This window comes from Agelaius phoeniceus, chromosome 4 (assembly GCF_051311805.1).
Source record: "Agelaius phoeniceus isolate bAgePho1 chromosome 4, bAgePho1.hap1, whole genome shotgun sequence".
Lineage (NCBI taxonomy): Eukaryota > Metazoa > Chordata > Aves > Passeriformes > Icteridae > Agelaius > Agelaius phoeniceus.
The window spans coordinates 28,313,930-28,340,845 of NC_135268.1; the positions used below are offsets into that span (position 1 = coordinate 28,313,930).

General features: G+C 37.5%; 1 protein-coding gene across 1 annotated transcript in view; it reads left to right on the top strand.

The window, feature by feature from the left end:
* The window catches only part of TBCK (TBC1 domain containing kinase), an 88,479-nt gene extending 62,220 nt beyond the window's left edge, over window positions 1-26,259 (top strand). Inside the window, exons 25-27 of the mRNA XM_054632835.2 lie at window positions 11,480-11,655; window positions 14,539-14,698; window positions 25,603-26,259. Coding sequence (XP_054488810.2) covers window positions 11,480-11,655; window positions 14,539-14,698; window positions 25,603-25,713 — 447 coding nt within the window. The 3' untranslated portion in view covers window positions 25,714-26,259. The remainder of the gene's footprint in view (window positions 1-11,479; window positions 11,656-14,538; window positions 14,699-25,602) is intronic.
* The last annotated feature ends 657 nt before the right edge of the window (window positions 26,260-26,916 follow it).

A 26,916-nucleotide genomic window follows, 5' to 3' on the forward strand; every position in this document is an offset into this window, starting at 1 on the left:
TCAGGTCAAGGAAACTTCCAAGCAAAGTATTCAGTCTCTCTTGGCAGTCTGATCAGATGTCTGACAGTGCTACTAGTGAAAATGACTTTGTGTATGTGCTAGTCTTTCTGAATGTTATGGCAAAAGAGTAAAAAAACAAGTCTTCTGATTTCTAAGTATTTTCTTGTGCCTTTATGTGTAAAAGCAAGAGTCAAAGCATTTGGATATCGCAAAGAGGGAGATGGCAGAAAGCAGCCCTGGTCTACTGAAATGAGTAGTAAAAAGATTTGTATTTGTAACAGAGAGAAAACTCTTTATTTCAAATTAAGCAAGTTTCTTTCAGTATTCTCCCATTTTCTGAGAAATGTTTTGGGTGTGTTTTCCTGATAGGGTTTTTGTTTTCATACCAGAATTTGTATTTGTTTATAAAGCCAGTAATTAGGATCATCCATCCCACAAGTTCCAAGAAATTAAGCAAATGTTTTTGGTATGTTAAATAGTAGATAAATAAATACTAGAACTTCTATTGACTTCTCTTTAATTTCTAGTTCTGTCTATCTAACACCAAAGACCTCTTCATTTACTGCAGTGCAGCTGAAGGTTTAACATCTTTTGAAGCACAAGTACATTGGATCTTTTGGTTACTGCTGTATTTTGGTTTTTTAGATCATCATATGAAAGAGAGCTGTACAGATTCAGAGATCTGTACCGAAATATGTAAGCAAAGAGGAAAGTAATCTCTTGGACACAAGAAAGACTATTCATATGTTAGATTTTAGTCTGTAAATTTATTGTTTGCTCTCAGGTGCTGTACTTTTGTGTGTCTGATTTTGAGACAGATAGATACAAGTCAAGAATGTTATGATTCAGTCAGGGGCCATAAATCAGACTTGGAAAGTCTTGTGTGACATGAGTCCATAATGAGCTACCTCTCACTTGTGACTGTACTTTTGGATGTCTTCATAAAATGACACTTCTCAGGGATTAGTGCAATATTGATAAAAACTAAATTGAAATTATTGATGAAATACACTATTTACACACAAAGGTGGTGTGGTTTGTTTTTGTTAGGGTTTTTTTTCAACCTTAATCCTGGAATTATCTCTTTCTTCAAACATGTTCTCTACTGGTGTTTGCTGCCACAGGGAAACTTTTTATCTACTTGAAAGGGTGAAATCTGAGTTCAGTCTTTAGGACGCACAGCATCCTTTAATGGATTTTCTAAAACACCATTGTATCCTTGCGCTGCAGTTTAACTCTTAAAAAAAAAAACTTTTCTGCTTCCTTAACTATTTAGTTGGTGATTCTTTGGACAAGGACTTTACACTACATTTCTATCTCCAGTTTTATGTTTGTGGCTCACCTCTGTATTTGAAAGTGGGTAGGGTAGAAAACAATTCTTTGTGAAGAAACTTGTGGGTTTGCTTCTGAAGGTAGTTTATGACTTCTTGAAACATTAAATGTTTAGTGTTTTTAATTATAAACACCAGCTGTCTCTTACCTCTCTATTTGTATTTTTTTTCTATGCTGCTTCAGTTTGTTTCTTAAGTGCTTTTTAGTGGCAACTCAAATATTTGTGTGTATCTGCATGTTACTGTGCTTTGGTTAATAATAACAGGAGAAGTATTTCCCCTCTGGGTGTGCATTTTTCTCCCTAAATCAGCAGTCAGTAAAACAAAACTGCTTTTTATCACTAGCATTACTTAGTTTTTATTTTAGTGACATCTATTTGCAAGTTTGTAAATAGGCTTGGGTGCTCTCTTTTTTCCTCCTGGACTTGTGTGTTGCTTAATCTTTTACTCTTTCAGCCAGTAAGCATATTTCTACTGAGATAAAATCTCAAGGAGGAAATAGTTTCAGAGAGAATGAATGTGCATCTTAAGTGGGGTTGCATTGTTTATTTTGAGAAAGATAAAACGTCAAAAATAACAACAGAAAAACCCTTTAAATTCTGAATTTACATTAAATACTGAATTTACATTACAATCTACTCAATGTTGTATCTGTAACTTTTCTTTACCAGTACATGGTTGATGTTTTTTTCTTCTTACTCTTCCTGAAACTTACTTTTGTACCCTGGAAACTCCTGAAGTATTTTTCCTGAATGAGCAAGGGGTCACAGAGAGAAACAACACTGTAATATAAAAACTTTCTGCAGTATCTGTATCTCCATTATTATAGATATGGTAGACATACACTCTGTCCAACTACTTCAATAATTCTAAATAAAAAGGGGAAAATGTTGCAGCTTCTCTATCAGTATCTGCTCACCTGTGGCAGGTGAACTCACAGAAATGCAGAGACTGATAAAATTACAGCTTTGCTTTCTTCTTCTACTCCTGATTCTCTTTGCAAAGATGGGAGTTCCTCAGAGATGTTGAGGAATGAAAGCATTGAAGTGGAGAAAAGTCTACCAGATGATTATTGATCTTTGCAGTGATTTAAATGCCAATAGTTTCGGTTTTTTGGTTTTGTTGTAGTAGAAATACCTAAGCAGCAACATGACTTAATGGCTTGATCAAACAACACAAATATGAAAAACATGTTTTTATCATAAAGAGTATGAGCATATTTTCCTGAGGATAACTTTTCTTTGCCAATAATTAAGGATAGCTTGTGTGATAGACTTTCAACAGATGGAAATTTAGGCCTATTTGTCATACAACAGCACTCAGTTGCTTCTGAGTTCCTGTCTGCACCTAGGAAGTATTTGTCCATAAAAATATATATTGGCTAGGTTTATATTAAGTCATTAAATAACTGGTGTGTTAATCCATTTATTCTTCAGAAAGAAGCATGGTCAGTAGTGGATACCAACACTTCTGTTTCAGTGTACAAGCTAAGAAATGTCTGTGTGATGCTCATGCTGTTTATAATGGCTGTTACTTATATTCTGCCTAAAGGTCTTCTGATTGCCTTGACCCATTTCAGGTTTCTTTTGTCTTCTGTTTTTGTGTGGATCTTGGTTTTGTTTTCCATTGTTCTTAGACTTAACAGAAAGCTTACTCATATTTGTCTTTAGTTCAAATTGTGTGAAGCATTAACTGATCAGGATCTCAGTTAATGCTTCTAATTTATTTCACATTTGCCTTTGATGCTTCTGTTCTTCTGGTTGTTGCTGCCAACAGCTTGAGTGAGAAGCTGGGGTTATTTGTCATTTTTTAGAAGAGTTGGTTAAAATGCACTTTCATGTCACTTTCTTGTGAGTGAATAAACAAATCACTGTTTAATTAGGCATAAGCCCATCACATTCTGGCAAATACTTTAGCAATTGTTGCAAACTTCAAAATGTCCTCTGTTTATTGGTTAGCTTTTCAAGGTTTTTTTGATACTCATAAGCCAGGCAGGCAGCTACCAGGAAGTGGGGAGTGTGCTAGGGAAACCTCTGCTTCCAGAACTTCGGTTCTGCAGATTAAATTATTTAAAGGAAGCCTTATTTAGCACCTTGTCTATTCTGACTCTTTTTGAAAATCTGTATTTATTTTCTATAGTTTTAAGGTTTTTTTCCATAGAAGATGAGGCATTAAATTACCAGAGTGAATAAAATACAAAATATAAGGCTCAGGATACAGTCTTTGTTAAATGTTAATTCAAAAGTTTCTAATGAATGTTGTGGGTGTTTATTTTAAGTTGTAATACAAATATCAATTATTTAAGTTGAATGTAAACTCATTGAAACAAATTTACTGCTTAGCTGAGGCAGAATTAAAGGAATATGTTTGTAATGATCTGGATACTATTTATATGAGACTGTAACAGTTTGTGAGACACTCACTCTAGATCATATTTAAGGATTCTAAGCTTGTTTTGCACAGACTTGGTGTTAGGGTCTCCCTGGGTTGTGTTCATCTGCTTTGAATGTAAATGGGGCAGTTGGAGCAGCCAGGGCACTCTCTGCTGCAGCCTTAGGCTCAGGTTCTGGAATCACTGATTGTCCACTAGTCCTTCCTCATAAGCTTTTGTGATTATACTTTGAAGTTGAAAACATTTGACCTTTTAGACCTCCCACAATTGGGATTCCATGACTGATTAACAAATGTGCAGAGGGGGAAAGGGTAATTTTACCAGTAAAATTAATTATTTTTTTTTTAATCTAGCTGGTTCTTTCTCTCTGCATCTTGTAGGAATGTTCTTTTTAATTTTTTTCTCAATTTGGAAATTGTTTTAAAATCAGATTCTAGGAGAACATTAGGAAATAATTACACATCTCTGTGGCTTAGTAATTTTTCAGGCTCTAGTGGTCCTGATTTGAAATCTGGCTGGCTGACTGAAGACACAGTTGTTATTTTATTTGTTTTCATGTATTTTACAACTGACTCTGTTTATTTTTGAGAAGGAGTGCTATAGTGGAAATAAGTTATTATGGCAACCAAAGCCAAACTCAAGTTTCCTGAATGACAGTTTTATTTCATACCTTGTTAAACAACCCATATTTTATTTTTTAAAAATAGTGACCTGCATCTAAAAAAGGGAAAATGAAAGAGCAGAGCAGTGTTTATGTAAATTTACTTTAGGAGAGAAGTAAGAGTCAGAATAACCCACTGAGTGTGTTAAAATATGCTTTAGGACCAGCACAGATCTAAATGGTTTAATGTTTCATTCAGCTTCTGATAAGCACAATTAGAAACTGCAGTGAGGAATTATCCTCTTGGTGTTACGTTGTTTATTTGTGTGCTTGTAGCACTAGAAGCAATGGAGTTTGGGAGAAATTTTTGAAGTCAAGTTTTGGAGGAGAAGTAGACTGAAGGATCTTAATGGTTTGTCTCCCACACAAACATGCCCAGGTACACAGCTCTAGCTTCTTCCTGCCACTCACAGCAACTCTAATTCCAGCTTGCAGCAACTCCTGTGTGTGCCATACACTGCTGCTGTGAAAGTTATGTCTTAGATGTGTAACTGTATTATTAACACAAATTTCATTATGTGGGGAAGAGGTGTATTCTATCAGCCTAAGGTGCCTTTTCCCTCTACTCCTCAGTCTTCTGTCCTACCCTATTAGTTTTCTCAACACAGGTCTCTATAGGAGCCTGCCTTAAGCTAGTCTTGAATTTAGGATTCCTCACATTCCTTCCTTAGTGCACCTCAGGCCAGGCTAGGTGCTGTATGTTTTCTCAGTGGAGTCAGGATGCAGTGGCATCATGATCTAACTTTATTAGGAAGTGCAGTTGGAGGATAGAAAAGACTTTGTGGATGCAGCTCTCTTGCCTGTGGGATGGTGTCAACACCATCTTAATCTACTAGTAAAAGTGTTACAGCTCTGTACATATATTTACTCTTCTGACATTATTAGGAGTGGAGAATCTGATTATCAAATCAGATTTGATTCGATAGCATAACTAGTGTGAAGGCGTAACTAGAAGAAAGAATCCATGCTGCTTGTAAAGTTGAGCCTAAAACCAAAGTTTAGTCATGGAGCCCATCCTGCAAATGTGAATGAATACATTTTAGGCTTATGGGTACAAATGGTTCTGTTGATGATGATTTTAATATAGCTCAAAAAAGTTTGGGCCCAGGTTTCTAAAATGGGTGGAATGGTGCAGAAATCCAAGATTTATGTGAAAAACACACACAGCTTACACAGTAACTGTCTGGCTGATCATAATGTCAAATTTTTTGTCAATTACTCAAATTCAGTACTCTTCTTAATAGTCACCAGTTAAGGGAGAGCCTGAACAGCATGTTTTGACAGGCTTCACAGTGGTAAATGACTGAAAATGTCCTAGAGCTGCTTTTGGTAATGCCAGTTCAGAAAACAGGAATGTGAATAAATAGCAACTACAGATGAAAGAAGGTAGATTGTCTAAATCCAAGGTCTCTGACCAAGTGAGATACATGATCACATTATGAAGGAAACTCCTCTTTAAAAACTCCTCACCAGTGTTATTAAACTCTGGTGGTTGTTGGTATCTTTTTTTTAAGAGGTCAGGGGAATCTCTGACTGTTTCCTAAAGATACTGTAATAATTTTTCTCAAATAAGGAATATAGTTTTTTGTCAAGGACAGAGCATCTATCAAGAGGCTAAAAAAGAGGCTGATGGAAAGCATTCAAGGCTGGCAAGATCATTCTTGCTCCTGCTTTTACTTCAATTTATTGCACATTAAGGTATCCTGTGAGTATTTTCAGGCATAGCTGGATTATGGCTCAGCTTTGTCTTTTGAAATCGTTCCATGCAGTGGTGAGCTGCTTTTACCCTTCTTATCATATCAGGGGCAATAACTGAGTTTGCAGCATGTCTGCCCTGCTGCATGCAGGGGAATATTGTATCTTTCAGCCCTGCTGATTCAGTTTATTCACTCAGTTATGTTTTTCCATTGAGATGACCTTTCCTTGTGCTTCCTTAGTAATGAGCTGGGTTGGCAAGCAGGGCTCACTTCCACTTTTTGTAGACTGCCTACGAAGTTGTGTGCAGACCTTTGGAGGATGTTTCTGATTGACAGTTGGCTGGAAGTTGCTGTTTGCACTTCCCAAGGTGTGAGTTCTGAAGTAGGGAGGTTTGTGGAGAAGTCAGGATGGTGGAGAGGGTGGAAGAGCACAGCTTGCAAAATGAAAATGGAGCAAACTTAAATAGGAAGTGGAGGGAGGGAGAGAGGGAGCATAAGGAAGGTGGACACTAGGGAATATGGGAAGCAGAATATGATGGCTACAGAGGACTGAATCTAAGTGTAAGAATCAGTTTGCTAGAGAGATTATGTAGAGAACACTGGCACTCAACTGTTGTAAAGTTGTAGAAGAGTTCTTAAAATCTGGGATTTTAGCTGTTCCTCCTTTATAAACAGTCACAATTGAACATCAAAAAACACGGAAGCCTTTTTGTATGACCCTTTGCTAGTAATTGTAATAAAAATGGTGGAGAGGGCAAGTGGAGAGCTTAAACCATTATCTTATAAGCTTTTCTAAATTGTTTTCATCATCTTATTTCTGTATACATGCATAAACTGATTTGAGAAATATGTTTGAAAAATATGGAATGACATCTTTCATGAAATGTGTTCCTTCATGAGGGACATTGATAGTTTAAATAGAGTATTTTGCTTGAACCCCAGATTTTAATTATTTTGACTTCCAGGCTGAAGTTCCTAGTATATTAAATAAACTGCACTAAGTTTTGTCAGCTTCAAAGACGAAGGGGAGAAACCCTGCATCTACTCAGATAAAGCTATCCTTTCCATGGATAGAAAGTTCCTTTATAGTTTCTGTGTTTATCTGATGGGACTGTTAAATTCAGATTCAGCAGAACTATAGATCCTTGGCTATTTTCTCAAAAAAATGTGTATATCTTCATTTAATAGCCATGATGAAATGCCTGTAAGAGATTACAGGCTAATGGGAAAAGAGATAGGAGCTGTGATTGTACCAGCCTCGTGTTCTGGAGTGCTTTAATCTTTCTGAAACTTGGCTTCCAAATTGAGAATGGTTAAGCAGCTTTAATTCCTAATATTAAAAAAAAAAAAAAAAGTTCTTAATGCCTATTACTTCTTATTAAGAGCAGTAAATGCATATGGATTAGCAATTCCCAGGCCTATTTGAAAATTAATGGGGTGAGAAGAGTACTTTGAAAATAAAGAATGTAGGGTGTTGTGTCAGAGAAACTTCTGGGCAACAAGGAGACTTCAGACTTCAGCTTAGGTACTCTTTCTGCTCTTGCCATCCTGCTGATTTAAACAGTCTTCCCTGACAAACAGTTGCTTATAGCTGAAGAGTCTAAAGCTAGGTTCATGCTTGTAGTTAGGATATGCTAAAATAAGTTTCTCTTAAAACAGATAAAGCCACTTAAGTAGTAAGCTCAGTATCCTAGCACAGTATCTCAGTACACTTGTGCATACATGGATGTGTGAAAATGTGGGTGTCTTTCTGATAATTTTTATGACACCAAGTACATGAGTATGCTCTGTATATGAGCAGTTCTCAATTTCAGTATTGTCAGTACGCAGTTTCTTTCACAATTGCTGAAAGACAAGTTTGTAACTGGACCTTTAGCTACCTTCTGGCAATGTGCTGAAGTGGAGCTTTTGCCTTTTTTAAGAAAGAGGGTGGGTGTTTTAGAAAGTATGTACCATGTCTGCCTTGGAAAAGAGTAAATACATCACTGCAGGAAAATAGTTGAAAGTAAGAAACAAGCATTTTATATATGTGATAAGCTTTAAAGGGTTTTTTTAGCTTTTCCCTGTGGTTATCCTGGCTTTTTTTTTTTCTTTCTTTCTCTTTGTCCTGTCTGTACTACCTATAGAGTATCACTAGCATGGGAATTTTAGGTTGTGATAATCATTGTGCTTTATTGCTTAAAACAAAACAAAACAAAAAATTACAGATGATAACAGGTTATTGCAAGTAGCTGTCCTGAAATGTGCCTACCTGCCACTTAATGTAGCTGAAATCAAAATCTCATTTTTATTCTACACCCTGTTCACAACTTGTTTTGTATTTGTAAACAATTACTAAGAGACTATCAGTGTCATGAACTTTTTCTGAGTGCAGCTAACCTAACTTAAAGGATTTGGTTTACAGTGAACCCTCTTCCTTCCTTCACCTGCTTTTCCTTCTGGTTCTTCACAGCTGCAAAGCAATGCCTGCAATGACATAGTACAGCCTAAACAGGGAATTAAAGCAAATAGTCCTGACAACTGTGAAGACTCCTGTCTAAAATATCAGCCTGTATCTTACACATCTCCATGCTGAGGTAAAGAGAGTAGGCACTGAGGTGATATACAACAGCTGGAACACTGCTGTGTAGGGTAGGAAAAGTGTTAAAGGTTCAGAAGAATCTGCAAGATTTGTGTGTTCAGTGGATGTGGTGGCCTGAAGAGCTGTCTCAACTCAAGTCCAGTTTCTGTAGCAGCTCCTTACAGTTTCAAAGTATTTGTAGCAGGATGGTGTTTATGAAGACAAGGTGTGAGGACGGGGTAGAAGGATTGACAGCTTGATGTTAGCCATGTTTAGTTTCAGTTCATTGGTAAATTCCTGTGAGAAAATGCCTGAGATGAAATATAGTTGTTACCAGACACAGCAGATGTAGTAATTTTTTTTTAGTAATTAGCAAAATTATCTTATAAGCACATGCATATAATTCACTTTGCAATTTGAAGGAAATAAATTAGTCTGATAAAAAAGTTTTTAAAGAAAGAATTGCTGAATCAATTCTCTTTCCAGCAAGTCTCTTGAGAAGCTTCAGTTTTGTTCAAAGCCTATATAGAGATGTTGCATCACTGAATCTACCATCAAGGCAGATCTGGACATAGTAGGTCAAAGCAAAGATGGTTGTAAAATTCATAGCTGAATGTGTTTCTACTTAATTACAATCCAGTTAAAGGGGAAAAAGTGCTTTTCCTGGTTATTAAAACCTTTTAGCAGGACAGACAGTGTGTACCTGTCAAACACTTTGAATGGCTTTATACTTTTAGATAAAGAGAAATGTTTTTATATCAGATTAGGTGAATTTTGTTTGGTTTGTTTTCTGCTGTAGACTTTTAAGGTTCCATTCTTCCCTGAGATATTCATCCCATCAACTGAATAGACAAGAGCTGTATAAATAAAAGTAGGAAGTGGTTTTGTAATTAGAGTCCAACATAATGTACCTTTTTCTCCAGAAGACTTAATTTGGGTCATCTCAGCCAGTTTCACTGATTTCATAATCCAAGTGTTTATTGTTACCTGTAATCATGTGAACCTGCTTCAAGGGCTGAACTCTTTGCAGCAGCTTGCTTCCCTTCCCTCCTTGGTGTTGCTCCTCAAACCTGCTCCTGAGGCAGAAGCTGTTGTCTGAGGATAGCAATGTCTGCCAGTTTGCCATCAGACAGATGAAGCTGTGTCAGCCAAGTGTGTATTTATGTAATCAGTATTTTTCCTACATTTCTACGTTACTGCCTTTCTTGAATCTCTCAAATGTGTCTGCTGTGATTCCTCTAAACATGACACTGCTGAATTCCTTTGGCAAGTCTGAAGTTTGTGAGAAGAGCTTTGAGTTTTTTCTTCCTCCTCCTTTTTAATGCAATTAATTTCCTTGGACTCCTCCTGGGAAAATTCAGCTGTTCAAGTGGGAGATGGCTTTAGGCAGCAGCTGGGAGTTGGCTGTGCCCTGTCACATTGGTTTTTTATGGAAACAGATCTCCCTTGAGTATTGACTATTCTGGTGAAACAAATAATACATTAGCCAGAAATAATGTATATTTCTGATTATAAAGCATCTTGACTCTATTTTTCTGAACTTGGAAGGAGAGTGTTGAGACTGGAAATTTGTAACTTCTTCTGTTTTAAGTATTATTATATACAATGGAAAAGGCAGTTGGGTGAGGTAATGTTCCCTGAAGTAGAATTTCTGATTTTGTTTGTCATTTTGAGGGCTTTTGGATAACTTGCTTTACAGCCGAGGTATTTCTAAGTGCTGGACTGTCTTAAGAAGCCTATTCTGGGATATAACTCCAAAAAAAAAAATCTATGTCTCTCTGTTTTGTCTAGCATATTCCCTAAATTTGGAATAGTCCCCAGATTAGATGAGGAACTAGTATGTTTAAAAACAAAAAAAATTTGGGTTAGCAGTCAATTGGACTAATAACAATTATTAATACCTCAATTTTCTTCAGAGTGTTCTCTTGAATGATGGGCTATAAGCAAATAATGTATTGGTGTCATTACTGCAATTTAAAACAAGATAACAGAAGTAGAATGTTTTTTTGGAAGCAGAAAAATTGTTACTGTGGTATTCTTTAAGAATGTGGACTGTAGAAATTCTAGTACTTGTGAACATTTCTAGGATAATTGGCAATGAATGTTCTCTTATGAAAAATAATTTCAGGTATTATCATGAAGTTTCTTGAGTACTACCAGGAGTGTGGTGTGTGCTGTGTCATAATCTGTCACATTCCCCAAAATAAATTTTTTAATTTAATATATAATTCTCCTGTCCCACAAAACTAAGGACAATTTTTTTGGATTATTTTAAAAAATACCATATTTCTAGGTATAAGATAAATCTTATATTTCTGATGTCTTGGTTTGTGCTTGGTCTTTGGGCTGGGGTAATAACTGGTGTTTAGCTAGCTCTGTATCTCCCAGAGACATCCCTGCAGTTTCTCTGGCAAGCTGCCATCTTTTCTGCTCCAGTCATGGGACCTTTCAGTTTCCCTTTTCAGGGAGTGTTTTCTAGCCAGTTTACTTAATTTCCTGATGTTAAGAAATGTCTGTGGATGTTGTGAGCCCTTCAGCCACAGTGAATAATTCATTAACAAATCACAAACCGAGATCTTTTGCACAGATTGTCAAAAAATTTTTCTATTTTAACAACTTCTAACAGAAGATAGAGCTATGGTTGTCAGATAGGCATTTGGCACTGCTCTGGAGCTTTTCTGTATGGATAGTTAAACTCTAGTTCAGAGTTAAAAGAAAAGTATGTGTTTCCATTTAATGAGGTTGTTACGCTTGGAGTTTGTCAAATAAGTATAAGTTAAAAACAACCCTGTATCTCTAATTCTTTCACCTCTAATATGAATTTTTTTTGTTTTAAAGTCTAGGGACTCCATCAAGTTGGATGACCTGAAGGCAGAAGTGTCCCCACGAATTTCAGCAGAAGATCTGATAGACTTGTGTGAGCTGACAGGACCCAGCCATTCCAAAACACCTGTTAAGAAAACAAAGCCCAGCAAGCCGAAGCTGCTGGTGGTGGACATCCGTAACAGTGAGGAGTATCCTTCAGATCTGAGTGCCAGCCTTGCTGAATCCTGCCTGTGCCAGTAGCTGAATTCTGCCTGTGCCTATTGCTTCCTCTCTGTCTGCAGGCTGGTGTGTTAGAGTGGTGCATGATGGAGAGAGAGGGGTCTGGTAGAGCTGGAGTGGAAGTGCTGAATTCCAGGGGTTTTCAGCATGGAGAGGCCTGGTTTGCAGAGCAGAGGACAAATCAGTTTTTTCCTTCCCATTGTAAATTGTGGGCTAAGAGAAATCACTTTGTACCAGTAGCACAAGTGCTTTAGTGCTACATTTTTCTTTAGAACAGGTTTTATCAGCAGACCTTCCCCATTTAATATGGCCAATATTTTGGAAAGGTGTGAGGCTTTCCAATTAAATGGAAGAGAGAAAGAGAAGAGTTGAAAGCTGATGTGCTTTGCCAGTCCCTCAGTGGAAAATTGATTCCTTTTGAGTGCCTTCTAGCTGTGTCAGGTAATGCAACCATGTAGCCATCCTAAGTCCTCTAGTAGGGATAATCAGAAAAGAGTTGAAGGTGTTTTGGAGCTATGTTTTTACCAGGATCACTACCCTGTCTACACCTTTCATGTGTTCCTTTTCAAGTATCGTTCTTTGCATAAGGAGTATTTTTTTAATTCGTTGGGTTTGGTTTTTTTCCTGAAATAGTGTAGTTGCAGGACTGGGATGGTTTGCATTTTGGAAGGGGTAGTCCTTCTTAAAGATGTTTTGGTATGTTTGAAGCTTATAGTAGACTCAAATGTGCTGCCTTTTATATGGTGGACTGATATCCTAACACCCATCTGGTATTAACAGGTAGGAAGTGCCACTAAAAAGGCAGCCTGGAAGGCAGTAAAATTGCCCTTGAGTGAACTGGTTAGTATATCATTTGCAGAAGAAAATATCTGGTATGTGGAATATTATCAAATTGTCAGCAGTTACTATAAATGAGAAACCATAAGAATACCGCATTCAGTGTCCTGTTCATTCTTGCAGTAAGGAAACAGGGTTTGTGTTTGTCACAAAATTTCAACAAGCTAAGATAGGATCAGACTGTATGTTTCTGTGGTGTGTATTTTAGATATGATAGACCACTGTGAGGTGATTAGAAAATATGATCATTTTGTATATTTTGGTTTTAGTCTTTTTCCTCATGCATGCCCGTCATGCTAAACTTTGCTTTCACTTTGTTTTCTTAGTGTTTTGAGAAAAGCATGAGAGGACTTCCAACAAGTATCAAACATGTTTCATATTTCATAATATGACCCACATGAAAGCTGAGAGATTGTTTTGTAACGAAGCTCATCTTGCAAGGCCAAGACTTATCAGCACTATTTCAGCTGGCCAGCAATTCTTCTAAGGCTTATTTCATTAAGCATGTCAGCAGATATATTGGCAGCCTTCCAATCATGTTTTGAAAGTTATAGCTGCATATTTATGGTCTCTCAGGCTCTACCACAAAATCCTGGCCTTTTTGTTTATTGTCTTAGCAATTAGACCTTTTTTACAGACTAGGTCATGTTTCTCTAGGGGTAATCAGTGGCTTAAGTAACTAAATTTGTCCAAAGTTATTTTCTGTCTAAATGATGATCATTTCAGAACCTAATCAATAGCAGTGGGAGTTATGTGATTATAAATGGGGTTGGGGAGATGGGATTGGCACAGAGGAATAAAGGAGGGATATAATTTTCCCATTCAAAATAGAAATAAACTATTTCTAACATTAATGAATGGTGCATGATCCTATTTTTTTTCTTTCAGATGTTTTTATATAGCCATGCTTTTCCTACACTACAACAATTATGATCATAAAACTGAAACTGCTACATAAATAATGAGAAACGAATGCTACTATTACTCTAAGTCAGTTAAATCTTACCCCTATTTAAGGCAGCTCCTTTATTTAATAGAATTCTGGGATTTAATTAGAAATTTAACTAGCTTTCTGCAAGTACAGTAATAGAGTGACTAATCTCAGTATTTGACATTGTGTATATTTTTGCAGAACTTTGCTGTTTCCCACCTCTTCGAAGCTGTTTTTGCTTATAGCTGGGGAAAGGGAATGTTCCAGTCATGTGTGTACTGTCTATGAAAGTAATTCAGGGTTTTGTCAAGGCCATAGTGCATTTTCATATTCATAAAAAGCTAGGTAGTAGTAGTCCAACTCAATTTTTATTTAAGAGACCTTCACATTCAATATTTATTTATAAAAGCTCGTTGAATGATCATCCTCTGAAACTGAAGGACAGCTAACTGTGATATCTCTGAGTTTTTTGCTTTTTGCTTTTCAATACCCATTACACACTTGCTTTTAGTGGGACTGCAGATAATATACATGGTGTATTATTGTCTGGGAATCTGAGGTCATATACATTAGAATTTCAATTTGGATCAAAATAGTAGAGGACTTGTGAGGGTTGACAGGAAGTTTGAGGATATTCCTGATAATCCCTGTTTAGTTTTGGTTCTCATTTTAAGTACTTCATTCTTTTTGCATAAAATGCCTCTGGAAGAGGTGCTCCAGCTGCTTATTGGTATTTGGCTCCTCTTAGCAGACTAGAGTTGAAGTGAAATCCACAAAATTAGGTGTACTGGGGATATTGGCTCTTTAGTACTAAGTATTTTTAATTTAGCAGATCATTTTCTGTAGTGCTGTGCTATGTCCTTTTTTGAACCAGCTTTTCATTCTGTGCTTGCTTTCATATGTTGTGTTGGAAGGTTTTTCTCCATATGAATAAACAGTAAATGAGGTTTGTCAAAATATGATATCACAAAAAACCGATGGTGCTGTATCATGGCAGCCAGGGTGAAGAGCAGGTTCATCCTGCAGCTATTCATGCTCCACAGCTTTCTCTGCCTTTCACACCTCCTTAACTGATCCTCCTCAGCTTTAGCCGTGGCCACATCTCTGGCAGCATCAATGTCCCTTTTGCATCAGCATTTACTGCAGAAGGGGATCTCATCCAGTGCCCAGCAACTGCCACGCTGCAGAGCTTCAAAGGAAGAGTTGTGGTGATTGTAGGAAATGCAGTGAAGAACACAGCTGCTGTAAGTATATTGCTGTAATGTATGTTTTTATCCTTAGAGATTCATCAATAGCAAGCATATGGCAGTAGTAAAATAAATGCCAGAGTCTGGAAAATTTAGATTAGGATTTTGTGCATGATGACAGGATTTGGGGTGGTGTTTTTGTTGTTGCTCATTTCTGCTTCTAGACAAAGACATTTCCCTTCAAGTGGTCCACATCTGAGAAGGCTGATGTTTTGAAATGAAATTGTTGAACATTATCTTCTTCAGCTTTAAAATCTTTATTGTTGTCGTGCTGGAGAAGTGCCATCAGCATTTCTAATGTGCATCAGTCAGAGCTTTCAAAATTGGCTTGCATTTACTTTTTGTGGAGTTAGGAAGGGCACATAAGGTAAGTTAGATAGAGACAGATACGTTATGAAGTGCAAAGGAAATAAGATATAATTCATATTACCACTAGTAAGAAACCATGTATTGCCCAGTTTTTTGGAATCACTTGTTCCTGCAGTTGTGCTTAGTGAAGATGAAAATGGTCCTTACTGGTAACTTTTGTATTATATATTTATTGCCAGTGCCTTTAGCTAGACAGGAAGAATATTCAAACTTGCCTGTTCCTTTCTATAACAAAATATTTGTTATAGAACAGAACAGGTAAGTTTGATGGTGTTGAGAACTGCCAGAGGAACAAGTGAAAGTGCCTAAGTATTTCTTTCACTATACTTCTCTCAGATGAAGGAAAGTTATCCTTTTTTTTTCAGACACACTCTTAATTATGGTTTAACTTTAGTTAACTGTTTCTTAAGCCTGTTTACTCAAAGGACATGAACTGTAACCCTGATATGACAAGGAATGCTGTGAATCATTAAAAGGTCTTCACGTCAGGAACAGCAGAAGCATCAGCCCAACACGTGGTGTTCATTTAATACTTGTAGGGAGTTGTAAGTAGATGGAGAAATCCCCTTTATAACCTGCATTTCATCATCTAGAAAATTAACTTGTGATATGTATCAGGTTTCTTAAATAGTAACAGAGATGGCATGAAAGAGGCTGTAAACCATCTCTCACATAGTTTCAGTAATGAGTATGTGTCTTTGTGTGTGAATCCAGGTAATTTCATCTTTTTTAATGTTTCAAAATGTTTGAAATGAACATGAAATGTTTCCTTTGCTGTGCAGCTAAAGAAATCTTGCAGTGTGCTTAGTGCAAGTACTTCAGTCACATGGGAGGTGCTGTCTTAGCCTCTAAACCCAGATTTTCAGCAGCCAAGACAATGTTGACCCAGAATTGTCAATATTGTAGCTTTCCATAAAGAAGAAATGCTGCTTTGACTCTTGATTTGCTTTTAGGGTTCTTGAATTCCTAGCAAAATAGTTTTGAGCTTCAAATAGTAACAAAATACTAGATTGACCAGTCTGACCACAAATTAATTCAATACTAAAGCCTAAATACTGGTTGGAACTCACCAGCTCTACCACACCCTTAAAGTACATGTAACACATGTACTTTGACTGTACATAACAATTATCAATTTGACTGTAGATAACACCTTTTCTTTTGTGGATAATTTTTAAGGCCACTTTCAGTTTTACTCTGCACAGCTGCAGAGTCTGTCACACCCAAGCTATGTAGCTCAAGGCTTGACAAGACCAATAGTTTTTACCTTCTAAATTTTACTAGGTAATCCAATCAGAGGAAAAAATTTAAAAGTGAATGCATGGAAACAAAACCAATTTTTGTCCATGTTATAAGATGCTCAACTTTAAATGTATATTTTCTCAACAGAGGTATGTATTTCCAGATGGAATGAGATGAGCCAAAAATTGTAATTTCTGCCATAAAGGAGAATTTTTCAGAAGTGATATTTAGTCCACTGAAAATTTGGAGAGTACTATATGTTTTGTTTAAATTTATATAGGACTGAGAGGCAGGGGTGAGTGTGGAAAAACACTAATGTTTATAGGGCTGCTGGTAATTAGAAGGTTGAATCTTCCAATTGTGCTTCATATGAACAGCCTACTTGGCATAACTTAAAAATAACTTAAAAAGCAAAGTCAAGTATACTCAACAGACCTGTCGAAAAAGTCTTTTTGCACTTTGTTTCTGTTTCTATTTTTTGCATTTGATTTGGTGCCAGATGATAAAACATTTAAATTGGAAAGAAAATGCTGTCTGGAATTATTATATTCTGAATAGAATATGAGATGTGAGAGGGAAAACTGAAAGCTTCACCACACCACTGTTGCAGCAAGAGGATAAGGAAGGCAGCAGAGTCTCATAGTGCCTCTGGATCTGACAGCTCTGGCTCTAGCTGAACACTTCCTTAGTACAGAATTCAAACAGGGTAATCGTGCATGGCAAGCCATTGATGCTACTAACCCTAAAAATTAAATTAATATATTGACTGATGTACAAGAGCCTTACAGAATGCACCATTAAAAGCATAAATATATTGAAAAAGAGGTATTGTGTGGTGATGTTTGGCTCACACTTCTCTGGAGAATATTCCTTCCTTTCAGCTGCTTCTCACTTGGTGCCAACCTTTCTTCCAGGTTTTTCTGGGCACTTGTTAACAGAACAGATATTTGTTTTTCTCTGAAAACAGCAGGGAACCTCCACATAAAGGGCATTATTTTGGAGTTCATCAATCAGATTCTATTTTCATCTTTGACTTGTGCATATGTTAAATGGCAGCATCTCCTAAGTGAGTTGAATGCCCCTTTCCCACCTCCATAGACAGATAAGCACCTTGTAAATTCCATTATGGACAAGGGATCATCACAGTTGGGAATATAACAGTTAAATGGGCAATAAGTGTTCAGCTCTAGCTTCTTCTTTGGTCTAGGGCAAATAGCATGTCTTCTGATTTTTGTCACTTTAGAAGTCAGAGATACAGCGAGTAAAAAGGTGGATTACAGTTATGCATATGTAGAACAGGGATTATTTTGGATCTTTTTATGGAAGGGTGACATTACTTCATCTTCCCTCCTTCAGCTGAGGAGGTGAGCTTTGAGGTGCTAAGCCATTATCTGTTTCCATTTCAAACTTTTGTCTATATTACTGCAATGTTGACTGAATTTAGAACAGGAGAAATACCTTACCTGACACTAAATCATTCTCTAGTAATTTAATTTTGACAGTGGCATACTTCTACTTCTGTCACATGGTTGTTTAATAAATGTGTTTCCCCCAGTGGTTTAATATATGTGCTTTATTGTCAGCTAAAGGCTATAACAGAATAAAATATACAGGATGCTTTAATCTGTCTAATAATTAGCAACTTATTTATGTTCTGCTTGGAAGAAGACAGATAAGCTGTAAGTCAAAGCTTCAAAAAATCTGTCTCTATAGCTGAGAAATAAATTCTAAATTGTAAATTCTAATTGTTACATTGATTACTTTTTGTCTAGATGAGTTATGCTGCTATAAATATATTGTCTAGACAACTTCTGTAAGTTACTGAAGCAAAGCAGTCATTCTTGCTCATAGCAATAGCTAATAGATAAAATACATTAATGATCTCCAAAACAAAGACAAGAAGTTCTGATTTTCCATGAGATCTTTCTAACCCTTTTCAAGGCAAGAGGGAGAGGGTCAAATTCAAAATTCCTTTTGTATAACATATTCTTGGCTTGGAAAAAAAAGATTTTTTTTTCTATATGAAAATAGCATATAGCATTTTCTCTCTCCTAGTACACTGTCAAAAATTCATTTCTGCTTATATGAAGACTGAGCACATGGTTAAAGTGTCTGATTACTACTGAATTTGTGTGATTTTATTGTCATCTTCCCCAGGCCTTTTTAAAAGCCCTTGCCAGAGAAACAAGTCCTTGCATGATTTCTTCAGTTATAAACTTGTCTTAAAACCACAAATGGATACCTATGAAGCTTCACAGGGTGATCTGAAGATTAGGAATTGCATAGGATACTAAAGGACAGGTGCTTCTAAAGACAAATATATTTATTTGGAAGGGCCTAATGAAATCTCTGGAGTGCAAGTAAACAGAAATTAGGCAATAAACTTCTGGAGATGTTTCCACTATACATCTTTTAGACTCTGTTTCCCTGTAAATAGTTTCTTCAGAAAAATGAACAATTGGAATGAAAGCTTTTCTCTTTGCAGGGATGGAGGGGCCCCTTATGAATCTCAGAATGGCTCTTTCATGTTTGTTTTGTTAAGGCCTCATTCTCCCATCTGCATTCAGACTCAGAGCCTACTGGAATTATCAGAGCCTCCTTGGTGGCTTTAAAGAGGAAGAGATTAAGCTTGTCTTTTGAAAACTTTGGAACATTTTAGTTAATCAGCAACAATCCTTTTGGTTGTAACTCTCCCCAGTACATGGTTAAGTCTTCATTATTTCATTCTGTAAATTTAGCCCTTGTTATTGTTGTACCAAGTGTAATGTATGCATGCTTTCCTTCATGGAGAGAGAGCAGCCCTGCTGCTGTTGCCAGTTCATGTTCACACAGCCTGAGAGAGACCCTTGGGCTGCCAGCCAGGAGCTGGGCTGTGCTGTTGTCACTCTGCCCCTGGCTTTGGCCAGGGAGCACTGAGTGCCTCAGGTACAGCAGTGAGGACCTAAATCTCTCACTGCCACAGCCAGGTGTGAAAGAGGAAGGGAGAAAATACAAGATCTTAGGAGCAGAATTTGGGTGTTCCTTTCCCTCTGAAGTAAGTGCCAAGGAAAACAGGCTAAGCCTAGAACTCCAGAATAGGTTCTTTTTAAATTTTTTACTGAGACCAATGGTAGCAGCCATTGGAAATTTTAGTTGTTATTTGATGTAGGATTTGTTTGGCCTGTGTGCCTTACTGTGCAGAGGTTTGGATGCTTCTGGAATGAGGAATCAGGGAGTCCTTGGCTTTCCCTATGAAAGTATGTCTGAGAGATGCTGGCAAGCAGGATGTCAGCTCCTTTCAATCATCTGAGGACAGGGAAGGTGGGAGAATGGTGAACCTGAATCTTGCAGTGGTGCTGTCAGGCTGTGGTTACAGTCTTTGTGGACTGCAGCTCTGAAAGAGTACTCTTGTCCTTGATGGAGCTTGCATGGATGAGGTTGTATCCATGTTGCTTGGGGCTGCTGGATTATAACATAGAATTTTCACTTTCTGGGGCTGTTTCTCAGCTCTGAGACAGAGTTTTGTGTTTCCTGGTATTCCAGTTCAGAGAATCTGAAATGGTGATAACTGAAATAGAGATGGTAATGAACTATAAATATTTGTTATAGGTTCAGGACCTTGTGTAAAGATATAGCAGCCAGAATGGTGCTGGTGAATTTGGCAGATACAATATCCATGCTGCTTGTCTGGAGTAATGTTGTTTTGCATTTCTCTAAACTGTATCTGAACCAGCCTTTGAATAGGATGGAGTGACTGACTGCTGCAGGAGGGTTTGAGTAGAAACTGGACAAAACTTGCAGTTTGGGTAGTGTTAGGAGAAAGTACTACAAATCACAAAGAAATGTTTTTCATTATCAAGTACTTCTTTGACCATTTTTCAAGATCTAAGGCAACCCATGGACCTGGGGGGAGATGTTAGAGTCTTTCACAAAGACTCATACTTACATTTTATATCCAAGCCAGCTGTTATGTCTCTGTTCAAAATTATATATTGATGTTCCCTAACAGCTTTTTGAATTTTCTGTTGAGTGAGAAATAGAGTTGTTTTCTTTCTGTATTTTCATTTTACATTCCGTTCATCTATAATGTGTGCACTGCATTTATTTTGCTCTGTATGAATTAGCTGTGTTGCAACAGCTAAATATCTGCAACTGACTAATTTTCAAGTTTCACTTTCAGCTGTTTTTTTTTAATGCAGATGATTTCTAGGTGGAAATTTTAAAATGCAGGTGTTTAAAATTTATCACTTGAAGTTTGAGTGTTTACTCTTACTTTCATTCTCAGTAAAACTTATTCTGAAACCAGCTATTAAATACCTGTTTATTTAGGCTTATTTTCAAATCTTAGCATGTAAGTCCTTTAAGTTACTGCTGTGTTTTTGTACTGATGGAATGGAAATTGTTCCCTTTTGGCCAGGTCTACATATAGAGAATTTTCCTTTGATCTTGTTAGAGCACTTGGTTCTATGTTCCACCCCTCCTAGCCCCTAGTATGTGTTTGCACCAAGTTGTCTTTTCTGTGTTTGTTTTTTGACTTCCATTCACTTTATGGTAATACTACAACCAACAACTAGGCACTGCTTTGTTGATATGGGAGGTTTTAGGTTCCTGTCTTCTCCATGGTGTTAAAGTGTTACTTTTCTGGAACATTTTAATATAAGAAGTAGCTGACTAAAAATAATCTTGTGTACTGGATCTCTGTTGTGGCATATGGAGAGTGTTGTTTAAAAAGTTGCAAACTGATCACTTTGACTGTTGAGCTTTCAGAGGGGTGTGGGTGAGCTCTTGGACTGAAATCACACAGCAAAATAGACTGCAATTCCTGAGAGGTTTGTGTAGCATGAGTTTGCTAGTGAAATCTAGAAATAATCTTGTGGAAATGAATGAATACTATAAAATTTGATTGATATTTCTCCTCCAACTTCTCTTTTCCTTCTGACTCTTTTGGAGTAAGCTGTTAATATTTATATATACACTTGTCACAGTGATCATTTTTGGTATTCTGGTGCAGGATGTTGCTCCTCCTTCCCTCCCAGCCTGCCCTTTAATTACAGCCTGTCACAGGAATGTCTGGCAGAGTGAATAATGTGTGCACAGCAGCCCTCGTGGCTGGCCCAAAGGGTGCTGGGAGTGGGGCTGCTCACACTCACACTCTTGTGCTCTCACACTCTGCTGCAGACAGCCTGAAAACGTGCCTGGCATCAGACATGCAGCACTTGAAAGCTGTTCTTTTGCTGCTTGGAACAGGCTAGTAGAAACATTTTGATCAATTCTCCAATGTGCATATCATTAAGGTTCTTGATGGTGCTTAAAGGAGCAGTCCTGTTCTGCTGTTTATATTGAGAGCATCACCAAGGCAGGGTAAAATCTTTAATATTTGCCCAGATTTTGGTATGAATTTGCTGTGATCTTGTCTGTCTCTGAAAGCCTGACTTTTTGTATCTGCATGAAGAGTCTTAACTGACTACTTTCAAATGCAAATTGCAACTTTCTGGCTCAGTTATGTTCATCAAGAAGGCTGTTTTGTGTGGAATTGATGGATGCATTCATTAATAGAGGAGCTATGTTTCCAAAGACTTCAGCAAATCATCATATAGTAGTCATTAAACAAGTTTCTCACTTATTCATCCTTTCATATGTAATTGCTGTGAAAGCAGCAAGAAGAATTTCAATTTGGAAGTTCAGTTGAAGCATTAGATGCAACCAGGGAAAACACAGTAACTGGGCTTGGGAATCTCATTTTGAGGAAAGGCCCCCTGAAGCAGAAAGTAAAAAGCCTAAAGTCCTGTAGTATCCCTTGAAGCCTTTCTCAGATAGGCACAACTCCCATTTCCCCCAGCTAGTCTTCTTGTCTAAATGAAAGCAGAAGCATTACAGAGTGTGATCCATTGGTGGTGTGGGGAAGGATACATTTCAGAAGTTACATCAACACAAATATTTGATAAATTTGAGAAAGTTTAATCATATAATAAAGTACAGTATATTTCTATTTACAGAAATATATTTCTGTAAAATGGAATTTAATTGTACACTACCTTTATGTGTTCCAATACATCTCTCTTTAAAATGTAGGTGCTTTACAGGTTGCTAAGGATGATGTAGCCCATGGGCTTACCTCTTCACCATGTTATTTTCAGTCTTAACAGCACCTTTGTAAGTTGGATTATTTAGTGAACTACAAATTACATATTCAGGTTCCTGTTAGTAAACTCCTAGTTGACATTTTCTGGTTGCATTTATAAAGGAAACAGAGCCCCTGTATGCATTCCAGGATGGCAGTTTCTGCTGTAGAAAGTCTGGGGCATTCATTCAGAAGAGCACCTTGGGATTTTTTTGATGCATGAGATTTTGCTCTTTTTGGATCAATGATTTTTATTTTTTTCCAGCTTCTTATGAAGCATTAATTTTTTATCTTTATTTCTTTGATTCAGGCTACTGATATTTGGCATAACTGAGGGTCAAACTGGGGAGAAAATCTATGTAGCTGTTTCAAACAATCCTTCCTCTCGTGCCCCTCCATCAGTGCATACACCAGAAATAACACTCCCCTGTATTTTGAAAATAGTGGCTTCATGGAGTGTATTTTGGCAAGGCAAGGTAGCAGGTGGTGTTGGAACATTTCAGACACATGGTGAACAAGTTCCTGTTCTTGTCTGCCACAGACAGGCTCCTCTGTCTGGGAGAGGGTGGCACAGACATGTGCAGAGGAACAGAACTATAAAAAGTCAAACCTTTAATAAGGAAGACTGCTGTGCCACTAAGAGAATATTTCTTAGTTTAGTAAGAAATAGTAGTACCTTTTGCTTTACCAGAAGTTACTATTTCTCTTCCAGTGGAAAAATGGGGGTAAGGCAAAAGGTAAAACAGGAATGTCTTTGATCAGCTCAAGTCCTATTGCCAAATGACTTAAACCTGGAGACTTTTGTGCAGTTCCTGGGCAGATGTAAGAGCAAAGTTCTTGGAGGCTGATATTGGGGATTGGATGGCAACTCTCAGCTTATGTCAATGTGCCTCCAGGCCCCTGATTCACAGCTAATTCCCACAGTAGTGAGGCACTGGTAGTAGCACATTTCCTGCTCAGTGGTTTTTCCCTGGCTGGATGTTGAGCTGCAATATTTTGAATTGTATTTGCAGCATTTCTCACTGAAACTAGGCAGACAACAGCAAACAGTTCTGTGACAACTTAAAAAAAAAAAAAGCTCATGTTATGGTATATCATGTTGTGCTTTCTGCCACCATTGCCCAGATTTTGCAGTGCTTGCTTCCCAGAGGCCCTGCAAGAAGCAACAAATTCACTGTAAGGTTTTAAAGTCACCTTGTCATATGCAGTAAAGAAAATGTATTTTAGACATACCTTGGTTACTAAAGCAGTTGTAAAATACAGTGGGACACAGGCCTTAATGCTCAAACCCCAGGTACAAGGCATTTGTTTGTGTATTTTATTTTAAGGTTACATTGAATGGTAGTTATATTAGGTTTAGGGCATTCAAAACACTTGGAGCAGGGTTTACAGTTTATTATCAGCATTTTAAAAATACCAGTAGTCAGAGAGTGGAACATCTCTGTTAACACATGGGACACTGTACTCAGGAAATAACCTGCTGCTTCCTGCCAGCCTGAAGGCTCATTGCCATTTGTCATTTCTGCTGGCTCTGAGCAGTGTTGGTGTCTAAGACACAGCACTGAACATTAGTCACAGGTGGAGAGCACTGTGAGGGGACAGATATGTCCATGTGAAGTAGAGATACCTGGTAGGAGTATTTCACTGGGAATATAAACTATTTTTGTAGTTGATGGTGTGCACAGCTGAGTGCTATCTTTGTTTGTGCATTACTGGACACCACATCTTTATGAACTGTGATTATAGCAAGAGGTATTTGGGCTCTCCTAGTGATGTCTCTGTGCATATCACACCACCTGTGCAGCCCAGAACCTTTCCAAAAGCATGGCATTTACTTTGCTCATGAAAGCTGACATCCCCATATGGTGAATGTTTACTGTCAGCTGCTTTGATTGCTTGATTGCAGGATTTTTTTTATTTGATTCTTTGACTCTTGTACTGAATAATCCAAACTGATGGGGAAAGAGATGATTGAACTTTAAGTCTTTCCTGAACCACCTGAAACAAATATAACAGCCAAAATGCTGACAGGTAATCACGTGTGTATCGAGTTCTGCCTTAGTACTGTTATGCTGTAATAGGTAATTAGGAGGAAAATAAATGAAAAAAGAAATCCCGTGTATTGAGTTTGATTGAGGTGCCCAGAGGTGTTCTTGAGTCAGTAATTTAGTTGTTTGTGCAAAGTCAGCAACCTGGACATCACACCTGGACATGTTCTCAAATAGCATCACTAACTATTTTAAAGAGTCAAAAAGGGAATTGTGAATGTTTTACATAGCCCATTGGAAACACTCAATGGTTTTACAAATGGTACTGATTTGACAACCAGTTTTAAAGGAACAGTCTCAAAGACTCAGATGGCAGAGCAATCTCTCACAGCTATTGGAAATTAAGTAAATCTATTAATTTCTCTCTGATTAGTCCATTTTGATGCTTGCTTTTAATGCATTGGAGTCAGTGTATAGAAGGCAAATTTGACATGTAATGCAGAAAGAATTGTTTGGATTTTGGTATTCTGAAACAAAATTTTGATTTTTTACTCCTAATTATTTTGATATACAAAAGTCAGTGCAATGTTTCACAGTGTTCCTATGTGGGAAGTGGCAATTGCTGTGTTTGGTTTATGGCATGAACTGCTTGAGGAGAGAGGCTTTCCATGGTGGGGGGATACCTGTTTATACTGTTTAGCCTGCCTATGGGCACACTGGTGGGAGCAGGGAGGATTAGAGATGGTAAACCCCAAATTCATATCTGACATCTGTGAGATCAAGTCACATCAGACAAGTTTGACAGGGAAGCAAATGACTTTCCCCTCAAACAGTGATGCTTGTACACTTGGGAAGCTGCAGAAAAGAGCTGGGAGTTAGATTAATGCACAGAAAAATATTTGTTAGTTCATGCTTTGAGAGAGCCTCCAGTGCTTGCCCTGACATTAAACAGTCCTTTTAGAATGAGGTAAAAACCTGCCTAAGCAGAGATAAATAAAGTTCATTGTTATTAGTGTGACACTTTCAGGTTTTAACTTCCAGCTGTTTTAACACACTGGCCTGGGCTCCTGTGTTGGACTTGTGGTGCAAAAAAAGAACTTCCTAGGGTCTGATATTTTTTGTTTAATTTGCCTTACATAACAGGAAGTTATTGTCACTTAAGGACTATGATATGCAGTGAGCTAATGATATATCTGTTTCAGTTTGCAGCTCATCTAGTGAAAAACAAGTACCCAAGGGTCTGCATCCTTGATGGAGGAATCAACAAGATCAAGCCAACTGGTCTCCTCACTGTTCCTTCTCCACAAATCTAAGTGACTGTGAACATTCAGGGCAATCTGTCTCAAGAGGAAAGTCCTACCTACAGCACAGATATCCTGAGCCTAAAGGGCATTATGGCATCTTCACAAGCTGTCCTGGTGATCAGTGTCTTTTCCTGCAGCTGTAGAGCCCAGGAGTTTCATGTTTGTTCTTTAATATAGAGCTTAGTTGGAACTGATCAAAAGTGAAGCTTTAAGCTTTCCAAGAAATCTCTTTCAGCACTGATGCAGTGCAGAAGTGCTTGGGCAAGTCTGAACACAGAGAGAGTAACTTAACCTGGCTTTTGGTGTCTTACATTTCTGTGGAACAAAGTTAACTGGCACTTGATGGCTCTAAGGTGCACTTAGATTATTTGGAAAAGTATTTTACTGTGAATAATGAAAGTAGCAAAATGAAACTGTACCTTGTATATTGTGTGAAAAAGTGTGTTCCCTAATATTTGAAAAGTAATTGCTGTATCTTCTGACTTGCTTTATTTCTGGAGAAAGTGTTTTTTTCATCTGGTTTGGAAATAAAGATGTGTCCCAAATTGAAAGTCACTGTAAGAGCAGCTGCTGATTCAATCCAAAGTCTATCACAAGGTGGAAAATTTCTTCTACTCTGTGGTGACTTTAACAATCTATTTCTATAATCATATCAAATCTAACAATTTCTGGAACAATTACAGTTACCAGAAAGGTGGGCTTTCAACAATACTGTGTTTTGGGAGTATAAATAATTTATTCTTAAAATAATAGTGTGCTTCCATTTTAGAATCTCATGCCTTGGAAGGAAACATTGCAATTTTAATTTTCATGTGAAAACATTCTAGAATTATCACTCTTGTATGAATTGGAAGTTGAGAGTTTTCTTTGGCCCTGTACTCCTTCAGCTAGTGGTGTCAATTTTCTTGGGGATTTTTGGAGTTCCTTGAAGATGAACTTGAGCACAGACAGGTTGGGACAGCAACCTGCTTTTGAGCTGGGCTGGCTGCAAGTGCTGCAGATGAGTGAAAGCAGGCTCCCACAAAGGCCATAAGGTGGCTGTGCAGCAAAGATGTGGGAATTACTTTGCAGTAAGAAGCCAAAAGCACTTAAAGCACCAAGAGAAACAAGACTTGGCATATCTCTTGCTGAGAAGCTAAAAATAAACTTGATTTAGAAAACTGCCACCTTTCAAGAGAGGTGGGGAAAAGAAACCCCAACAGCCTATTCCTC